At 46.0% G+C, this 23,041-nt stretch overlaps 1 protein-coding gene across 1 annotated transcript in view; it reads left to right on the plus strand.

Moving 5' to 3' along the window:
* The window catches only part of LOC126278518 (uncharacterized), an 867,389-nt gene that overhangs the window by 825,095 nt on the left and 19,253 nt on the right, over positions 1-23,041 (plus strand). The window contains exon 19 of the mRNA XM_049978683.1: positions 19,820-20,006. Within this exon, the coding sequence (XP_049834640.1) occupies positions 19,820-20,006 (187 nt within the window). The remainder of the gene's footprint in view (positions 1-19,819; positions 20,007-23,041) is intronic.

The following is a 23,041-nucleotide window of genomic DNA, read 5'->3' on the forward strand; positions in this document are numbered from 1 at the left end:
TCTTGATTCATAGCTGCACTCGTGAATGGCCAGAAAAGAATCCTTATGATGTTTCACAAGAGGGAAAGAACGGAACCTTTCCATCTGAAAGAAATCTTCCACAGTACAGCTCTCCCGCTGTAGAGTATTAATGGGCGTGTCGCTATGTAGACCGCTACCAAAGTTCCACGGGAAGGGAGGGGGGCGGGGAATCTCGTGTTTGCGAGCGGTCCACCAGAAATATGGGTGGATAGACTCTCGCACAAAAGCATTACAAACTAAATACGTTGACCAGGTAGGAGAGTATATTTGCTTAGCAAGAGCGACAGCATACAAACTGCAGAATCAGTAGTGACCATCAGGTATTCAGTGAAGAGAACGAAAATGTGGAGCGTAAATGAAAAAAATTTAAAAGCGTCGTTCAGTATGCATTGGACAACAATCTTCCGAACAAGGTCTTAAAGCAAGGGAACTACATACCGCGGTTAAACAGCAGTGTTACTAAACTGCCACGTAAACAAAGAGAGATTCTTCACAGATTCAAGAGAAGTCAAAACCTAGCTTAAAACAAAAGCAGAACGATGCGAAAATGAACTTAAGTAGAGCAGTGAGAGAATCGTTCAGTGTCTTTGAAAATATAATTTTATAAATAAAATCCTAAGATGTTTCAGACTTACGTAAAATCAGTGGTTCCAAATCCTCTCTATTCATTCACTCATTGACCATAATGGCACCGAAACAGAATATAACAAAGGCCAAAATACTAAATTCGGTCTTTAGAAATTGTTTCAATGTTGAGTCTAGTACCACGGTCCCTCCTTCTAATCGTAGCACGAATGTCGAAATGACAGATACTGAGATAACCGATCACGGAAGAGAAAAGCAAGTATAATCGCTTAAAAAAATGTGTGTGAAATCTTATGGGACTTAACTGCTAAGGTCATCAGTCCCAAAGCTTACACACTAATTAGCCTACATTATCGTAAGGAAAAACACACACACCAATGCCCGAGGGAGGTCTCGAACCTCCCCCGGGACTAGCCGCACAGCCCATGACTGCAGCGCCCTCAGACCGCTCGGCTAATCCCACGCGGCCTACAATCGCTTAGCAGTGGAAATACAGCACGACCAGATGAGATTGTATAAAGATTATGGAAAGAAAAATTCCTCGCTTTCTAGCAGCAGTTTACCGTCGGTCCCTGGAGCAAAGAAGGATACCTACAGACTGGAAAAATCCGCAAGTCATTTCCATTTTCAAGAAGGATTGTAGGACATGCATATAATTACAGGCTTACATCGTTACCTCTTTATGTTGTACAGTCATGTGAAATATTTTATGCTCAAGAATTGTGACGTCATTGGATAACGAAAATTTTCTCTATAAAAATCTGTTTCGGAAACTGAGAACGTTCTAAATTCATCTCGCTTAGTTGCTCCGTGAGATCCACAGAGCTGTAGGCAACGGCGCACAGTTGATGCCGTGTTTCTTGACGTTAGAAAAGCATTTGCCACGGTAAAATATACGAGCTTACCGAGTATCGGACCAGATGTACGACTAGATTCAAGACTTCCTTGCAGACAGAATTCATCACGTCGCTGTTAATGGAAAAAAACCAACAGACGTAAAAGTAATTTACGGAGTACCCCAAGAAAGCTTGATAGGTCCGTTACTGTTTACAATGTATCGGTACGCTTACTTATCGGTATTTACTTACATGTGTTTCTTCCCTCTGTCACATATTATGGATCATGTTAATACCAAAAACCACAAAGAAGTATAGATGCACAAAGCACATCGCGAAGAATCGCCTGTGTTCTTCCTGCAAACCAGCAGTTGAGGCAGCATATGAATTTCACACCTTAAAACATCATCAGAGTCATAGCTCGACGGATTGTAGCAATAGTCCGGATGGAAGGGCTTTACATGACTCCAAAACTGCTGGAAAATGATTGCATTAGCAATTTAGTCATTACAGTAGGAAATGGATGAGGCTGAAGTAACTGTGTTAAGTTGGTTAACCCTTAGCAAAGGACTCGATTCGGACAGTGTAGAAAATGGTGTAACATGTTTGAGAAACAGAAATTTTCTTGTTGATGACAGTGAATTGTTTGATGAAGTACATGGCCTAAAAATGTTTCTAACTGAATAGCTCAAATCAGAACCAGGTCAACATATTTAGAGAAAACTGCATATGGCAGTGATGTTCTTTCATAAACAATCGTTCTGAAAATGAATATTCGTAACTTTTTGAATGTGTGCAATTGTTTTTTGCAATCCCTGCTCACGAGGCAGCTGTGGTAAGGATATTTTTCTTACTAAATATGTCCGCAGCTCATGGTCTAGTGGCTAGCGTCGCTGCATCTGGATTACGGGGTCCCGGGCTCGATTCCCTGCCGGGTTGGGGATTTTCTTTGCCCAGGGACTGGGTGTTTGTGTAGTCACCATCATCATCATCATCATGATCGACATCAACATCATTCGTGACAGTCATTAGACTGAACTGTGTAAAAAAGAAATTGGACTGCTTAAAAATTGGGCTTTGTGTGGGCGCTGATGACCGCGCAGTTGAGCGCCCCACAAACCAAACATCATCATGAACAAACTTTCCGTGCAATGTGTAAAGAATTTGTTCATCGTCAGTTATAAAGATCTTATTTGTTCTGATTACTATGATAACATAAAATCGAAGAAAGAGATACTTGTCAGGATTCTTGAAAGCAATTGTAAAAATGTAAGCCATTGTGGCTCACATTAAGACTGTTTCTAATACCTCCGCTTTTTCCGTTTATAAACATGGCGACCCTCTATTGACATACCTTCGCTGACGGTAAGCATTTTGTTATTATTGCATAGTTTTTTTCAGTATGGTATTGTTTCAGTATTGAAGCTATGGCAGATGTGAGCGGATAGAGTTATGGTGTTGAGGAGCTTCCAGAAGCATGTGTGTTGGTGTATCCACGTCCACAGAGGGGACAAACGCTGTCGGAGGTGGTGACCGTGTGCAGAGATTGGTTTCGCAAGGCCGCATTTCGTAAAGTAAGCTTGCTTGATTGGAAGTACCGTGCTTTTGTGTCTCGCAGTATCAAAGGGGGATCATCTCGTAGATCCAGCAGTAGATGTTTTTTGCCGTCGCTCAATCAGCTGAGCAGTCTCCAATGAAGCCCATTCACAAAAATTCCGCGCTCCATAACGCATGACCATAGTAAAAAAGACCTGAAAATTAAATGTTTTGACCAATGTCTGTAAATAAATAGCTTGGCAACGACATGGAGAATCTAGCTGCAGCCTGCCGTGTTTCGATGCTGGAACTTCGATGTGACGCGTCTCGCCGTATCATTTTATGACGCTCTTGTCATACATAGTAGCTCACACAAGGAATGGGGATTACTGGTCTAATTAAACTGCCATTATGTGCAAGAGCTGGAAACGGAGCAGCCTTATTTTATGTGCGTCAGGCTGTCGTCACGATATCTGTTTGTACTGTATCTTTCAGAGTAGGTGGATGGAAATTATTTGGACATGCAGTAAACAATGCAATATCTGAACTCTAAGACAAGGGAATTGTAGATCATGTGTGGCTACAGCATGTTGCAGCTCCCGCGGGCTTTGCTATTCAGACACGAAAATTCCTCGATGAACATGGTCCGCACGGCTTCCCCCGTCGGAGGTTAGAGTCCTCCCTCGGGCATGGGTGTGTGTTGTTCTTAGCGTAAGTTAGTTTAAGTTAGCTTAAGTAGTGTGTAAGTTCATGGGCCGATGAGTTCATCAGATTGGTCCCATAAGACCTTACCACAAATTTCCAAATTTTTCCTCGATGAACAGTTTCGAGCTTGTCAGATTCGGCGTGGTTCAACGATATTTCCAGCCGCATTGCTGACCACTACGCAGCCTTACAATGCTAGACAACCCTTTATATGAAACAATCAAGCCCCATGTATCTCAGCGCCGGTGCGAGAGTAATAAAAATTGTGCAAAAGTGTTTAGGACGCCTTTGGAAGATAAACGTTTGGGATGCTCCGCAAGATGACAAAGAGGAAAGGAAAGTGTGTAAAGTACAGTGGTTCACATACCGATCTGCTGGATACAAAGTTTATCTCTGTAAGTATTGCAATATCTATACATACCATAAGTTTAAGGGCGCCGCCGTGTCTTTTGTGTGTATGTGAAGCCTACTCTCCGGAACTACTGTAGGGGTCTTGATACGATTTCCACTGATAGGTAGACTGACGGCCAGGTTTGTGTATGTAATTTGTAAGTATAATGACGATGAGCGTGGAACATACGTATTGTTCTCTATTCCACATTTAATTGGCGTTTGGAGTGACATCTCGTTTCAGTCTTGGAAGCTACGAGCTGTTCCACTACAGAGGAGTCGGTATGTAACGAGAAATACAGCGAACAGCGACTGAAACCCAATACAGCAGCGAAGCTCGACAAGAATTTACACGTATCTGTGTCTATATACAAAGTGGTCAGAAGTTGCCGGAAAAGGTTGTAAGTGCGTTGCAGGGTAGTCTGTGCTGACAAATATTTGACAAGAAAAAAGGTATATACGTTGTGTCGTTTCCGAGTTAATTAGCATTCAAGATAGCCAATTAGGCAGTGGCGCACAGAAATTCTTTCGGCCCACCAGAGACGGTGTCCACAAAAGTATCCTTCGTTTGATTTTCTAAAAACCGAGCAAAAGAGTGATACACAAATTGGACGTGGGACAGTAGTAAGGAGAAAAGGCCAAAGGCTAAGCAGTCTCGTGCACTGTCATCTACGCTACGGGAACAACTCGTACTAATTTTGTCGGCGTTCCCTTTCAGTTTGCGTGCAACGGCCTGATTAGTTAACTTCGGACGGCGCATCATAGCGAATTCTTTTCTTAACAATTATTTCTCAGCACAGCCTACACTGCAACGCACTTACAGGCTTTTTACACTGTTTCTGACCGCCAGGTACTGGATGGTTATAATTAAAGCTCAACTGCTCACAGACGTCCAATGTGGGAAGTAATTATCGTATGGTGGCGAAACTTGGTAGATATGCTATTGTTCTAATGCGGAAGCGATTTACTCTGGAAGAAAATTCGTCACAATGTTTGCAACCAGGTGAAAATCTGGCGTTGCGGATGCAAGAAAGACGTATGTAAATGTTTCCATATGTAATGGATTAGGAATGAGACATGGCCAGGAAAGATTCAAACAAGTTAGAAAGGTATAATGTTAATTTTATTGTTAACCGCCGCTTATTCAATTTGTTCAGTATGAGTGTCGAACGCGTCGACGATGTGCTGCATCCACAAAACGACGTAATGAACAGCTGCTCGTAGGTGTTGTGGTGGAATCTGAACAACGTTTCCTGTATAGCGGCCTTCAGATCAGGTAGACATCGAACTTGTGCCTGGTAAACGCGTTCTTTTGGATATTCCCAGAGGCAAAAGTCACATGGATTCATATCAGGTGAACTTGCAGGCTATGCATCTGCAAAACCTCTGGAGATAACATTTACGGGGAAGATTGCATTAAGCAGATCATTTACTGGCCCGGCGACGTGAAGTGTTGCCCCATCTTGCATGAAAAAAGTGGTTTCCACACAAGTGCGGTCTTCCAAAGCAGGAACCACATGCTGTATAAACAGATCTCGATAACGTGCAGAAGTCACGCTACACCTGAGAGGTCCTCTGGGCGAGTGCAATGGCTCTTCGTGCACAAAACGTGGTTTAACAGTGCTCCAGATTCGGCAATTCTGTGTGTTCATTGTACCCTGTAGAGTAACTGGTGCCTCGTCTGTCCACAGGAGCCCATCCACTTGTCAACAACTTTGATCCGTGCCAGAAACCGAAGAGCAAATTCACAACATTGCTGTGAATCATGAGGTTTCAGTTTCTGCACCGTCTGTATCTATACTGTAAGCAGTGTTATCGATAGCCATACTGTTATACAGAGTACAACCCCAGACTTGCACCTAGTGGCCAGAATTTGAACTACTTTTTCCAGCTTAAATCCGTTCCCCATTAACGCACTAGCATATCTACCAAATTTCGCTGCCATGCGATAATTACAACCCACACTCGACCTCTCTTTAATTATAACCACCCGCTGTATACACAAATAAAAGATAATTTGCATTACCCCAGTTCCCAGAAATCCTGAAGATAGACGTTGACTGTGGATATAGTATCACAGGCACAGTCCCTTTGACTGTTCAGAGATGTCAGTTAACCCGGCCAAAGATGTAAACAACCATGCTTCAGCAGCCCCTATTAGACGGAGGTGGTCCGACACCAATCAGTTCCAGTCATTTCACCAGGAAGGAGGTACACAGCTTGTGTTGTCTGCAGTTCAACCATGCCTAGACGGTCATTACCGCGGTTCGATCGCGTCCGCATTGTTACTTACTGCCACGAAGGGCTCTCAACAAGGCAAGTGTCCAGACGTCTCGGAGTGAAACAAAGCGGTGTTGTTCAGACATGAAGGTGATACGGAGAGAGAGGAACTGTCGATGACAAGCCTCGCTCAGGCCGCCCAAGAGGTACTACCGCAGTGGATGACCGCTACCTTTGGATTATGGCTTGGAGGAACCCTGACAGCAACACCACCATGTTGTATAATGCTTTTCGTGCAACCACAGGATGTAGTATTACGACTCAAACTGGGCGCAATAGGCTGCATGATGCGCAACTTCACTCCCGAAGTCCATGGCGAGATCCATCTTTGCAACCATGGCATCATGCAGCGCGGTGCAGATGGGCCCAACAACATACCGAATGGACCGCTTAGGATTGGCATCACGTTCTCTTTACCAATGAGTGTCGCATATGCCTTCAACCAGACAATCGTCGGAGACGTGGTTCCAATAGTTCAAATGGCTCTAAGCACTATGGGACTTAACATCTGAGGTCATCTGTCGCCGAGATTTAGAACTACTTAAACCTAACCAAACTAACGACAACATACACATCCAGGATTTGAACATGCGATCGTTGCAGCAGCGCGGTTCCAAACTGAAGCGCCTAGAACCACTGGGCCACAGCTGCCGGCTACGGAGACGTGTTTGAAGGCAACCCTGTCAGGCTGAACGCCTTAGACACACTGCCCGGTGAGTGCAACAAGGTGGAGGTTACCAGCTGTTTTGGGTTGGCATTATTTGGGGCCGACGTACGCCGCAGGTGGTTATGGAAGCGCCGTAACCACTGTACGAAAGGTGAATGCCATCCTCCGACCGATAGTACAACCATATCGGCTGCATATTAGCGAGGTATTTGTCTCCATGGACGAAAATTCGCGCCCCTATCGTGTACATCATGTGAATGACTTCCTTCAGGATAACGACATCGCTCGACTACAGTGTCCGGCATGTTCTCCAGACGTAAACCCGCCTGGGTTAGATTCAAAAGCGCTGTTTAAGGACTACGTGACACACCAACATCTCTGAGCGATCTAAACCGAATCGCCACTAATAGTGGGATAATCTTGATGATCTTGTGGATTGTATGCCACGACGAATTCAGGCATGCATCTACGCAACAGGACGTCCTACTGGGTATTAGAAGTATCGATGTGTACATCAATCCGGCCCACCACCTCTGAAGGTCTCGCTGCATTGTGGTACAACATCCAATGTGTGTTTTTCATGAGCAATAAAAAGGACCGAAATGATGTTTGTGTTGATCTTCATTCCAACTTTCTGTACATCTTCCGGAACTCTAGGAACTGATGTGATGCAAAACAGTTAAAGACACCCACTGTATTTTTCTGCCTACGCCTGAAGACTAATCTCCGGAACTACTATAGGAACTACGTGCCTTTCACTATAAGGTGAATTGATTCACGAGGGAGGTACGCCGGCCGTTGTGGCCGAGTGGTTCTAGGCACATCAGTCTGAAACCGCGATGCTGCTACAGTTGCAGGTTCGAATCCTGCCTCGGGCTTGGATGTGTGTAATGTACTTAGGTTGGTTAGGTTTAAGTAGTTTCTAAGTCTATGGGACTGATGACCTCAGATGTTAGGTTCCATAGTGCATAGAGCCGTTTGAACCATTTCAGGGAGGGCCAGTGTGGCCGAGCTGATCTAGGGCCTTTAGTCTGGAACCGCCCGACCGCTACGGTCGCAGGTACGACCCCTACCTCGGTCATGGATCTGTGAGATGTCCTAAGGTTTGTTAGGTTTACGTAGTCCTAAGTTCTAGGGGACTGATGACCTCAGATGTTAAGTCCCATAGAGCTCAGAGCGATTTTGATCCATTTGAACCATTTGAGGAAGGTACGTAATTTACCACAGCTATGCCAGTCAAGTTCGGTGGTAGATACTTAATGCTATCTGTGCGAAGATGGAGAAGGTCGCTTATACATTATAATATACAGCGTAGTTTTTTGACGGGGGGTACGGGGAATTCATAGGCACACTGTGAGGTCTTTATAAAGTGCGTATTAGAAACAGAAGTAGAATTTCTGTGTACCAGTGATACACCAGAATGTTTTCCGCTCACTTCAGTGTTGAGATATTGTAGGGTGGGCGACATCTATGCTGGATAATGGAGGAATGTGACCTTCACAGACTAGTCCCACTTTACTTTGCATTCATATTCTTACTCTACGTTAGAATTTACTGACTACAGATTTCCTTCTCTTATCAGGTGTTTAGTGGAAAGAAAACAATTGAAAGGTGATGAGGCTCAGAGCCAGCGAAGCATCTGGTTTCATGAGCTTTGTAAGCTTCACATCGTAAGAGGTGGGCGTCTGAATGCCGTCACGCCGAAAGGTGCTGCGCTGATGTCCTGACTTGTCCCAGATGGACTTCTGTCGTCCGCTTCCGTAGCTGTCAAGCTGTCAGTGTGGCTACTGCCGAGTGGAGGACTAGGATTAAATTACCGTTACAGCCAGGGACATAACGGAACCCACTCAGCTTCGGTACGCCAATTGACGAGCTACTTAAGCAAGAAGTAGCGGCACTAAGGTCTGAAAAGTCACAAGCGGCTGGAAGAGCGGTGGGCTGACCCCAAGCTGCTCCGCACCGCATTCAGATGAAGCCATTAGCTCAGGATAACACGTAGAGCGATCGCTCTCAATAGGCCAGTCTGTGTCCAGAATGGCCGCGCTAATTTGGGCTGCTGTAGTCGGTGATTGCGTCGGAGATGAAAATATTCGTTTCAGAGTTTTTTGTATTCCTGCCCAAGACTGATATTGAAGTGGACGCTATAGATAATGTGGGCATGCTGGTGCCCTCGGCACTGGTCCTACGAGATCATTACAAGCACAAACTCCAGGCGATAGAGAAAGACACTGTCCAGTCACATTAATGTGACCAGCTGTCAAAGTATTTAATAACCACCTTTTGCAGCGCGGGACTTGTAGGAAGAACACCAGTGAGGTTATGGAAGGTACTGACAGGGATTTGGAGCTATGATGAGTCCAGCCCAGAGGCCAGATGCGCTATGTTTCGCTGTTGACAATCCATGGCGCGAACAGCCCGATCGAGCTGTTCTTACAGATTTCCGATTATGGTTGAAATCCATGGTGTCTACAGACCAAGGGAGTATGGTAAACTCATACTGCTGCTCTTCGAACCATGCACGTACACTGTGACCTGTGTGACACGTTGAGTTGTCCCATTTATAGATGCCATCGTGCCGAGGGAAAACAATTTGCATGCCTACATAGTCACCCTGGTTGCAGGGTGGTTTGTTTCTGACGTTTCACGTTGTAAGGCCAACGACCATCTGTCCGATTTAACATAAAATGTGATTCATGAGAAAGGGCCACCTGACGCCACTCAATGGACTTTCAGTTCTACTGGCGTGAAAATTCCAACTTTTGTCGCAGATGAATAGCAGTCACCAAGGGTGTATGAACCAGGAATCTGTTGCGGAGGTTCATACACAGCAACGCACGGTGAGCGGTCATCGAGGAGACACTGTTGGTAGTCCCTTAGTTCATCAGGGCTGCCAGTTACGTAACAATTTACTTTCTCCGCAGCAGCCTTCACCCGTGTCATCGAAACGTGAGATAAATCGCTCCGTTTCCGTATTACAACGAAAACTGCAATGATTTCCGAGTTCCCCCTCCACTGCTATTGTTGCCATATGCCGTCTGTGAGTGGCTATAGCATGTTGACGTCGAACATACGTGGTGACATCAGTAACGTGGGTGGGCCATGTAAAAGTGCCTAGCTTGTAGGCTTAGTTTTTCTGTAATTTCAATTTAGACGCTGGTCTGCCACCTGACGACTTCAGCAAAAGTTACTGGTTGTGATTTGGTTTCCAAACTGCGCAGTGAATTCGATAAGTCACGACAACCCTGGGTGAACAGTAGATGGTACCGGGTTTGATGGCATAGTGATGAATGCACTGGACTCTCACTGCTGAGTACTGATATTCAAAAACCGGTATGGACCTACTCTTCTCATATTTAGACACAATCACAAAATACCCTGTCAGCCCAAAATGATTCATAAGTTGCTTAAGAACAAAACTTCAGAAACGTTAAGATGATGGTTCTATAGCTTCAGGTGTTGTACATGTCTCCTGCCAGCTAAGTACAACGCACAGAACATTCATATAACCATCTGAGACTGCTGGAAGAGTCCTTCCTAGGGATGTTGTTCAACAAGAGCGTCATACTAGTTTCATTGTCAGTTATGTCACCAAAGCGTTTTCCATTCGTGTTAATCTCTGCATTTTGTAGTTTTGTAGCAAGCTCTTATTGATAACACCACATCTCGTCACCCGTGATGACTTTTTTTATAGAAAAGAACTGTCAGCGATTTTCATTTCTGTCAGGTCGCAGAAGGCGTCCTCACATCATTTTGTTCGGGTGTCAGAACTGTGCGGAATAGCCTTTGATTTAGAGATACTGCTCGATTGCGATTTCTGATAAAGCGAAGTTGACACACTATGGGCCCACGTCCATTAATGAATACTGCCTGCTGACAAATTATTGGTCGAATGAACGTCTGATGCTTACAGTTGTAAGTTCAAGTTGCCGGCGTAGTTACCGTGCTGACTTAGCTTATACGTCAGGAACAAAATCAGCCTCGGAACTTTCTCGACGGGCGGTGTATAATTACACACATGACCGGTTTTGGAATTGTCATAGTCATCTTCAGGGCCCTCATGCCATAGCCTGATGTATTTCTTTGAAACGCTTTCTCTTCGCCAGTACCACTGTCTGCAGATCAGGAAGAATTTAGGAGTGTGAACACTCCCAAATAGTCTGCCTACAGTGTTAGCTCACTATGGCTGCAAACATAGTGTTGTATTTTTAATTATTTTAGTTGTCCACTTAAACCTGCTCAGTGAGTTTCTACTCTTCATACTTATCAGCAGTTTTTACTACTTATCTCAGTTCGTCAGCTCTGGTGGCATAGTTGATTACTTGCAACTACGACAGTAAGGAATAAGGTCTCATTCCGTGTAATGTTTTTAGTGTCCAAATTATATACACCGTAAGGCTTCTTTAACTGAGTGTTCTGAGATAAAGAGCCAGTGGTGGAAATAAGCAACGGTATTAAATGGAGAATGCGCGTGAGGCTCATGTTTGTAAATTGCTTTTGTTACAAAACAATCAACTGCCTACCACATCGCAGATGACGACTGTCTTAAAAAAGTTATGCACAATGATCTGTGATACATCCGTCGCCGAGGAACTGGCTCTGTTTGTAGCTTATGACTGTTATCAAAGACGGGGCGTCGTTACAGGAAATTCAGGTTCAAATGGCTCTGAGCACTATAGGACTTAACATCTGTGGTCATCAGTCCCCTAGAACTTAGAACTACTTAAACCTAACTAACCTAAGGACATCACACACATCCATGCCCGAGGCAGGATTCGAACCTGCGACGGTAGCAGTTGCGCGGTTCCAGACTGAGCGCCTAGAACCGCTAGACCACCGCGGCCGGCTAGGAACTTCAGGCATGCATGTAATATGCAGCACAGCAGGGTGTGGAACCCGATAAGCCGAATTAATGTGCAAAGTTTCCTAATAGGTGTCATCCTTTTTTAAGAAATGTATCACCGTAAATAGAAACTTTCGAGAGACTGTGACTTTCAAGCTATAAAGGCTTCATTATAGTTTTCGACAAAATGTTGCTCGCACTGTAGAGCTTGAGGAGATAGTATCGCTTCGTGTGGGGGAACAAACACCACGAAGCATCCGCGAACGTGATTGTGGAATGTGAACTACTGAGGATATTGCTTGAAAAGTGCTGGTGCAGGAGCTATCACGTATAATATGAGCCACCAACAGTGCAAAATAAATTTGAACCCAGACTTCAAGCCTGTTAATCGATTACGCTACATAATGGATGATACTCCAGCTTCATAATGTTTGCATTGCTCTGCAAGCTTGCAGGTTGCCGCATAATGGCTTCCAGGGGCAACAAAATTTTTTTTTTCAGTATTTTACATAATTATTGACGGAATTTGAAATTTTGTCATAATCTGCGCTTTCAGAAGTGTAATCATACTTTAAATGAGACTAGTGGTAAAGGCAGAAATTTTTTATATCTCTTGAGTCAATGTAACTCGCGGCGCGCAAGATATACACATCGTATTCATCCAGTATCTGATAATGAAAGCACTTAGCGACATCAGACCAAGTTGGTACATCATTTTAAACTTTGTCGAGTCCTTTTCTCGCTGACACCCCCCGCAATACAGGGTGTTTCCGTAAGAGCGTGCAAAAATGTAATGGGATACACAGTATGCTTCACTGACCAATTTAAGGCAGACACCTGGGGTGGGATGAGCCAGCGTACGGAGATTTGGTAGTAAACCTGTCTACCGCTTTGTGTAGCATTTCTGTTTTCCAAATTATTTACAACTGACATCAGTACAAGTTTATGCATACTGTGATGTTTATTTACATGTACATTCTTTATTTCCTGCAAGGAAACAAAGAGGACGAGCCTGATGACTAGACAGTCATGATGCAGGTTTTGTTTACTTTACGTGTGGCTCTGGTGTATAGAATTTACATTGCCCGATGACAAAACGTGCTATGAAACAACGACAGACCCATTCCTTACTGACTGCGGTTCAGAGACATACAGTACAGTACGATGGTACAGTACCGGTACAATATTTCCTGGTCGCTGGATTCCAAGGGGAGGTCCTATTCCCTAGCCTACGAGGTCACCTGGCCTGACTCCTCCTTGGTTATTTCCTATGAGGTTATCTAAAGTCACTTGTGTATTAGACCGCAGTGGATAGTAAGATGGAATTAGCTGCCTGAATTGTAGCTACCTGTGATGTGACTCGAAACACGCAAGGGATATTTCTCAGGATGCGTCAGAGTCTTGTTCGCCAATATCATGCTCGCAATGAGTTTTATGGCTATCAGTTTCAGAACATTTTGTCAGACACAGTACAAATGGTATGTTCACTGGGTCAGTGATATTATTTGCAGTTAACGGCAAGCTGTGTGAATAAAAAAGTAGACCGTAATGTGGTTTAATGTTATGTTAATGTGATTTTATTCCTCTTATCTCCAAAATCTGGCTTCTCCGGCCTCATGTTCCCTACGTCAAATTGTTCAGTGGACCATTCTCTATATCCTGTTAAATTTTTGCACCCTCTTACGGAAACACCCTATATAACGAAAGGAAAAGCAGTTAGCCTACTAAATTTTCGCTGTTCGTACGGTAAAACTTCGACGTCAGACGTAACGATGACGTTTTTATTTATCAGCTCTTACTTCCTAACTCAATTCGAAACTCGCTTTGCAGACAATATCAACATATACCAGTGAATGTAAGAATGTAAGATCAAATTTATATGAGGTGATCGAAGACCGTACTAATCAGGCACAATCGCCGTGGGCATTGAGATATCATTCCACCGACGCATCGGGCTGATAATATCAGATTGTGTCCTGCTGCGTGGAGAAGTCCATAAGTGCCTGACGCACATATTCGTCCGACAGAAATCGTCGAAACTTCAAGGCCTATTTTAAGGGGCCGAAGTCGTGCCATTCGCATGTGGAGGCCTCACGTCTATGAGTCTGGTGATCGAGTCTTCCAGCTGATTCTGGCCTACCGGACCGACCAGAGGGTTGCGTCGAATCCCGACCAGAAACGAACTATGCACACCATTCCACAATGGTCGTTTTCGACATGCGTTCTGCTTCATAAACGTTCTACATCCTCCGATGGATGTGTCCGGCGTTTGTCCTTCGGCAACCAAGAAAAGAATAACAGCACCTCAGCCCTGTTTAGGTGCATTAGGTAATAACATCGTCATATTTCAAATTTTCGAATTTACCACACACACTTCGGAAAAACACGAATGCCTCACTAATCCCTAGTCTGCATGTCGGTGCTTGTACAGAGTGAATCACCAGAAGTCGACCGCAATTATTGAGGAAATGGAAAGTACTATTGATGTGCAGTTTTCGCGAAATAGATTGGTAGTCAGGGGCTCGTATTGTTAGTCAATCAACAGATTGTAATAATAGTTAGAAAGTGTATTTTTGTGCATATTTACATTTTCAGTCGTGGAAAAATGCCTGTTGACGTTAACTGTATAAAGATAGGGTAAGTTAGGATGCCAAAGGTGTCTGTTGCAGGATTCTAGGGCGCGTCCTTTACGAGATATCGCGTTGTTAATAGTTCTCACACTCAACATACGTAGTGGCTAGGTACGATTTTGTTAGGTTTGCTTACAGTGTGATTGTGTTGTCTTTGAATGCAGAGCGACTTGACAGTCAGTTAGCGTGTGATGGCTCAAGGAATAGGTTGTGAGTGGACGATGAGATTTACCAATGCAGAAAAAGCCGACATGTTCATAGTATATGGAGAGTCTAGGAAAAATGCAGTTCGTTCTTGTATGGTATATGTGGCAAGATATTCCAATAGACGTCAGTCATCTCGGCAGTTATTAATCATTCCCTTCAACGAGGTAGGTGAAAGAGGTAGTGTAACAGCTAGAAAGAATAACAGAAGGAAACAAGCAGAAGAGAGGGAAATTAATGTTCTTGCTGCTGCTGCAGTTGATCCACACGTTAGCTCCTGCACTATCGCACGCGGAAGTGGCATGAGTCAGCAAGTTTCCTACGCATTCTCTATCGACATGAGTTCCATCCTCATCACCGCTCTATCAATCGAGAGCTGCATAGGAACGTTTATGAGAAATTTGTCACTTTCTGTACATGTGCACTAAGCCAGGATACTCCACATGTATCATTTATCTAGTTCAGTAAGGATGCCACATTTACCAGTCAGGTAGAACGCAGAAACATGCACTATTGGTTTGTTGACAATCCCCGTTGGCTTCTTCAGCTGGAACGTAAGCGTCCACGGAATATGATCGTGTGATGTGGGATAGTGAACAATCAATTCACAGTTCCGTTTTTCACAGACAGAACACATGTATCGCAGCCTCCTAACAGACGGTCTTCCACTGATTGTACAATATGTTCCTCTGTAGACTTTGAAGAACTTGTGGTGCCAACGTGATGGCTATCCAGCCCATAGTGCACGAATTGCTGCTGCATGTCTTCACGAATTGCTTGCAAATCGTTGGAATGCACGCAGAGGACCTGTACCTTGGCCAGCCCGTTCCCCGGATTTGACGCCTGTAGGCTTTTTTCTGTGAGGAAAGCTGAAAGAAGCTATCTTCAAAAACATTTGCATCCCAATTATAAGCAGCGACGAATTACTGCAAAGCCTGTATGCACATCTCCGCAGAAATGCTAGTACGTAAGCAGCAGTCTTCCGTACCAGACTGGAACTGTGCGTTGCTGCGGCCGCTGTCATCACACAACGTGCGATGGTCAGTTGCCTCGCCACCTTAAAGAAGCCGTAGATCTAGTTTTGTTCTTTAGTGTGAGATACCACAAGTATTGTACAAGTGTCGTGTGGGAGCTCTTCAAAATACGATATCTTGCAAACGACTCACACTAAAATCCTGCAACAAATACCACTGCCATTCTGATTTACCCTACTATTAGTTTGTCAATGGTAACAGCACTGTCCCACTTAAAAAGTGTATGTTTGCTCAAAAAATCACTTTCTAAGTTTTATTACAATCTGTTGGTTGGCTAACATTACTAGCCCCTGACCACCAGTCACTTCTGCGAAAACCACACATCGATAGCACTTCTCATTTCCGCAATGTCTGCTCTGCTACGTTTGGGTGGTACACCCTGTGCATCAGTGTCGGGGTGGCGCTGTGTTGCATACACTGATCAGCCAGAAAGTTATGACCACGGAGCTACTATCGATATAAGCCCGTCCAGACGACAGCAGCGTCACAACGAGGATTGACTGAGGCACGATTCATTGACAAGGCACGATGCATATAGTATCAGTGATCACGCTGTACGTGTGTAGAATGGGTAGACGCGCCACCTATTTGAGTTTCACCCAGGGCAGATTGTGATGGACTGGAGGCTCGGCACGAGCATTTCGGAAACTCCACGTCTTGACTGGTGTTCGAGGGATGCTATGGTGTGTGTCTTCAACACGTGGCGAAACCAAGATGGAACTACATCCATACGTCGTCGGTCTGGCTGACCAGCCCTTTAAGTCTGGGTAGAGCACAAGTATGTCTGAACACACAGTGCACCAACCGCTCGTAACGATGGGCCTCCGCAGCTGACGACTCATGCGTTTGCCAATGTTAACAGCACTACATCGGGAACTACGACTGAAGTGTGTGCGTGACCATCGACACTGGACGTTGGCGCAGTGGCACAGCGTTGCGTCGTCTGATGAATGCCGATACCTTCTTCATCATTCCTATGGGAGGAAGCGAATCCGTCGTCTTCTAGAGAAGCAACTCCTTCACGCCTTTCCTGCGGGACAGAGACAAGCTGGCGGTGGCTCCGTTATGCTCTGGGGAAAGTTTACGTGGGCATTCGTGATCCGTGGGTCGAGTGGAGCTCGTTCAAAGCACCAAGATGGGCATGGCCAAGGAGTATCATAAACTGTCTGCAGACCACGTAGATCCCTTGATGACAACCATGTTTCCCAACGGCAATGTCATTTTTATTTTTCAGCAATATAATGCGACATGTCACAAAGCCAGGAATGTGATGGACTGGTTCGAGGAAGACAATCTCGATTTCCAGTTGGCCCCAACTGGCCAGATCTAAACCCGATAGAACACATCTGTGGTGTGATTGATCGTAGCAGCGTCAGGGCTCATGGTCCCCTTCCTCGGAATTTACGGGAATTAGATGATTGTGTGTGTGTGTGTGTGTGTGTGTGTGTGTGTGTGTGTGTGTGTGTGTGTGTGTGTGTGTGCTGATGTGGCGTCGACTCCCTCCAGAGACATACCAAGGCGTCATTGGTTTCATGCCACAACGTTTTTCCGATGTTACCCGTGCCAAAGGTATACGGCCGTTAGGTAGTTGGTCATAAAGTTCTGTCTGATCAGTGTGTACACTGCAGCAACGCCCTCAGACGGGAAGTTTTTGACGTCTGTTATACAGGATGTTTCCGTGAGCGCGTGCTCAAATGTAACAGGTCACAGAGAATGCTCCACTGTACACTTTGAGGTAGGGAACCTTGGTTAGGAGAAGCCAGCTTAAGGAGAGCTGGAAGTAAACTCGTCTACCGCTCTGTCTGGCGTTACTGTTGCCCAGCTTATTTGCAACTAACCTACGTCCAAATTTGGAAGTAATATACTGTTTGTTTTACATGTACAATACTGGCCATTAAAATTGCTACACCACGAAGATGACGTGCTACAGACGCGAAATTTAAATGACGGGAAGAAAATGCTGTGATATGCAAATTATTAGCTTTTCAGATCATTCACACAAGGTTGGCGCCGGTAGCGACACCTACATCATGCTGACATGAGGAAAGTTTCCAACCGATTTCTCATACATGAACAGCAGTTGCCTTGTGAAACATTGTTGTGATGCCTCGTGTAAGGAGGAGAAATGCGTACCATCAAGTTTCCGACTTCGATAAAGGTTTGCGATTGCGGTTTATCGTATCGCGACATTGCTGCTCGAGTTGGTCGAGATGCAATGACTGTTAGCAGAATATGGAATCGGTGGGTACAGGAGGGTAACACGGAACGCCGTGTTGGATCCCAACGGCCTCGTATCACTAGCAGTCGAGATGACAGGCATCTTATCCGCATGGCTGTAACGGATCGTGCAGCCACGTCAAGATCCCTGAGTCAACAGATGGGGACGTTTGCAAGACAACAACCATCTGTACGAACAGTTCGATGACGTTTGCAGCAGCGTGGGCTATCAGCTCGGAGACCACGGCTGCGGTTACTCTTGACGCTGCATCACAGACAGGAGCGCCTGCTATGGTGTACTCAACGAAGAACCTGGGTGCACGAATGGCAAAACGTCATCTTTTCGGATAAATCCACGTTCTGTTTACAGCATCATGTGTTTGGCGACATCCCGGTGAACGCACATTGGAAGCGTGAATGCGTCATCGCCATACTGGCGTATTACCTGGCGTGATGCTATGGGGTGTCATTGGTTACACGTCTCGGTCAACTGTTGCTCGCATTCAATGAACTTTGAACAGTGGACGTTACGTTTCAGATGTGTTGCGACCCGTGGCTCTAACCTTGATTCGATCGCTGCGAAACCCTACGTTTCAGCAGGATAAGGCACGACCGCATGTTGCAGGTCCTGTACGGGCCTTTCTGGATACAGAAAATGTTCGACCGCTGCCCTGGCCAGCACATTCTCCATTGAAAACGTCTGATGAAACGACGACGTTCGCAGCAGCGTGGACTATCAGCTCGGAGACCATGGTTGCGGTTACCCTTGACGCTGCATCACAGACAGGAGCGCCTGCGATGGTGTACTCAACGACGAACCTGGGTGCACGAATGGCAAAACGTCGTTTTCTCGGATCAATCAAGGTTCTGCTTACAGCATCATGATGGTCACATCCGTGTTTGACGACATCGCGGTGAACGCACATTGGAAGCGTGTATTCGTCATCGCCAAACTGGCGTATCACACGACGTGATGGTATGGGGTGCCATTGGTTATTCGTCTCGGCCACCTCTTATTCGCTTTGACGGCACTTTGAACTGTGGACGTTACATTTCAGATGTGTTACGACCCGTGGCTGTACCCTTCATTCGATCCCTGCGAAACCCTTCATTTCAGCAGGATAATGCACGACCTCATGTTGCAGGTCCTGTACGGGCCTTTCTGGATACAGGAAATATTCGACTGCTACCCTGGCCAGCACATTCTGCAGATCTCTCACTAATTAAAACGTCTACTCAATGGTGGCCGAGCAACTGGCATGTCACAATACGCCAGTCACTACTCTTGATGAACTGTGGTATCGTGTTGAGGTTGCATGGGCAGCTGTACATGTACACGCCATCCAAGCTCTGTTTGACTCAATGCCCAGGCGTATCAAGGCCGTTATTACGGCCAGGGGTGGTTGTTCGGGGTACTCATTTCTCAGGATCCATGCACCAAAATTGCGTGAAAATGTAATCACATGTCAGTTGTAGTATAATATATTTGTCCACTGAATACCCGTTTATCATCGGCACATCTTCTTGGTGTCGCAATTTTAATGGCCAGTAGTGTATATCATTGGACGAAACGTAGTTCAGGAGATAAGGCGTCATAAACCTTGTGATGGGTGAAATAATGGCTCCTCTGAAAACGGAGCTGTTTTTCCTAATCCTCGAGGAATCGGGGTTGGAGGGGAGGCTATCAAACTGAATGTTTATTTCCTCCATTTAGTTCATTATTTGAATGCACTATGTTTAATCCTCTTCCTATTGCACAATTTTGACTCTAGTGAATTTGGACAGCCTCGATTATATCGTTATAAATGAGTTTCGCTGGACACTGTACCTACCGCTGGCAGCTCACACCACGGCAGGACTGGTCGCGGTTGCAGATGGTGCCGGCGTCATCGCGCGAGCTGCACCCCCTGAAGAAGCTGAGCAGTGCCGGCATAGCCACGGGCGGCAGCGGGCCCATCATCAGCGTCACCTCCAACGACGATGCCGACGACGCCGACGTGGGTCGCCGAAAGTTCTCTCTCGGCATGTGTCTCTCCAGGGACCTGGACGGCGGCCCCGTAGGTGCGTGCCCTGCTGCCCTGCCCCAAAACCTTGCACCGTGTACTCGCAGTAGAAAGCTAAGTGCTACCCAAATATTTTTGTATGCTTTCGGGTCTTCAAGAGAGTTCAAGACCCCGATTTTCAGCACGATATTCGGAGGACAGAACCAGTCGTCTTATCAAGGAGCTGCGAGATGATTTACCATGCGCACTCACTGCCTGGTCGGTGTCCAAGTAGTGAGTGAGCTTAATAAGTCAAAACACAGCGCCTTGAGAAGACTATTGGGTCAGTCGTCGGAATATCAGGGAGAAAATCGGGACCAAAAACTCAGTTGAACATCCGAAACCACACCTTTCATCTCTAAGAGCAAGAAAACCCGAAATATCGCAGGAAAACATTAGGTTTTCCTTGTGTTCACTGAAGGCTTACCAACTTGTATTGAATTATGATAAATATTAGCGTCTTAGTTCGAAGAATACTGGTAATCGTATGTTACAATGCCAGAAGATCAAATTTCACTGAACTGAAATGTGTACAATTATTCGGGGTGAAATCAAAGAAATGCAGAGACATTAAATGATACCAGTGACACCCTTGTAACACGCGCGGGGGTACTAATTGCGGCGTCCCTTAAACTGGAATCTCGCTGCCGCTTCTTGACCGTACGCCCTGTCCACCCCACGTACCTGATACTCACACGGTGGTCGTATTGTTCTGCTGCAAACTGCTGTTGGATTGCCTGAAATTATGTGTCTAAACATGCAAGCGGAATTAGGGGAGCTACTCAGTACTGAACTCTGTCCTACGCCTGGTATGAACAACTACACTCCTGGAAATTGAAATAAGAACACCGTGAATTCATTGTCCCAGGAAGGGGAAACTTTATTGACACATTCCTGGGGTCAGATACATCACATGATCACACTGACAGAACCACAGGCACATAGACACAGGCTACAGAGCATGCACAATATCGGCACTAGTACAGTGTATATCGACCTTTCGCAGCAATGCAGGCTGCTATTCTCCCATGGAGACGACCGTAGAGATGCTGGATGTAGTCCTGTGGAACGGCTTGCCATGCCATTTCCACCTGGCGCCTCAGTTGGACCAGCGTTCGTGCTGGACGTGCAGACCGCGTGAGACGACGCTTCATCCAGTCACAAACATGCTCAATGGGGGACAGATCCGGAGATCTTGCTGGCCAGGGTAGTTGACTTACACCTTCTAGAGCACGTTGGGTGGCACGGGATACATGCGGACGTGCATTGTCCTGTTGGAACAGCAAGTTCCCTTGCCGGTCTAGGAATGGTAGAACGATGGGTTCGATGACGGTTTGGATGTACCGTGCCCTATTCAGTGTCCCCTTGACGATCACCAGAGGTGTACGGCCAGTGTAGGAGACCGCTCCCCACACCATGATGCCGGGTGTTGGCCCTGTGTGCCTCGGTCGTATGCAGTCCTGATTGTGGCGTTCACCTGCACAGCGCCAAACACGCATACGACCATCATTGGCACCAAGGCAGAAGCGACTCTCATCGCTGAAGACGACACGTCTACATTCGTCCCTCCATTCACGCCTGTCGCGACACCACTGGAGGCGGGCTGCACGATGTTGGGGCGTGAGCGGAAGACGGCCTAACGGTGTGCGGGACCATAGCCCAGCTTCATGGAGAGTGTTGCGAATGGTCCTCGCGGATACCCCAGGAGCAACAGTGTCCCTAATTTGCTGGGAAGTGGCGGTGCGGTCCCCTACGGCACTGCGTAGGATCCTACGGTCTTGGCGTGCATCCGTGCGTCGCTGCGGTCCGGTCCCAGGTCGACGGGCACGTGCACCTTCCGCCGACCACTGGCGACAACATCGATGTACTGTGGAGACCTCACGCCCCACGTGTTGAGCAATTCGGCGGTACGTCCACCCGGCCTCCCGCATGCCCACTATACGCCCTCGCTTAAAGTCCGTCAACTGCACATACGGTTCACGTCCACGCTGTCGCGGCATGCTACCAGTGTTAAAGACTGCGATGGAGCTCCGTATGCCACGGCAAACTGGCTGACACTGACGGCGGCGGTGCACAAATGCTGCGCAGCTAGCGCCATTCGACGGCCAATACCGCGGTTCCTGGTGTGTCCGCTGTGCCGTGCGTGTGATAATTGCTTGTACAGCCCTCTCGCAGTGTCCGGAGCAAGTATGGTGGGTCTGACACACCGATGTCAATGTCTTCTTTTTTCCATTTCGAGGAGTGTATTTAAATGGTTCAAATGGCTCTGAGCACTATGGGACTTAACTGCTGTGGTCATCAGTCCCCTAGAACTTAGAACTACTTAAACCTAACTAACCTAAGGACATCACACACATCCTGCGACCGTAGCAGTCGCACGGTTCCGGACTGCGCGCCTAGAACCGCGAGACCACCGCGGCCGGCAATATTTAAATACTTCTTAGCGACCCTTTCCACTGAATCCACCTCCGTATCTCATTACTTCACTGTAATACCACTTGTAGCAATACTTGAACCTCCATAACAATGCCTTTTACATCTAGAACTACCGACAGCACAGCATAACAGCTCCGTGCCCCGTGCTCGACCCTGCAAAACGCAGCCGCTCGCGAAGATACTCCGCGACCAAGCCAGCAATATGACAATTGCTTACACCCTTTCCGAAATACTGAAACGTGCAATGTAAAAAACTTATCGTGATAAATGGAAATGTATGGCGGCCCGCTACAGGGCACTTGATTTTCTTTATCTTGCTGTATTTTGAAATTTTTACCTATTTTATGCTATCTATGTTGACGGCAAAATTTTGTGTATTTCGTTTACTAACTTAGGAAGACAGACATAACCGATATTGATCATATGGATTGAAACAGGTCATAAGATAAAAGAAAAATTGTAATCAGAGACTGTTTTGAATTCCACAAATTTTGTCTTAAATCCTGTGAGCTCATTTCACTCATATTCTTTCTTCCTTCTCTTAACTACATCTTCGCATTCCTCATTAATCCATCTTCTCCCTGTTTCCTCTCCGTATCCAGCACTTTATTCGCTGCT

Source organism: Schistocerca gregaria, chromosome 6, assembly GCF_023897955.1.
Source record: "Schistocerca gregaria isolate iqSchGreg1 chromosome 6, iqSchGreg1.2, whole genome shotgun sequence".
Lineage (NCBI taxonomy): Eukaryota > Metazoa > Arthropoda > Insecta > Orthoptera > Acrididae > Schistocerca > Schistocerca gregaria.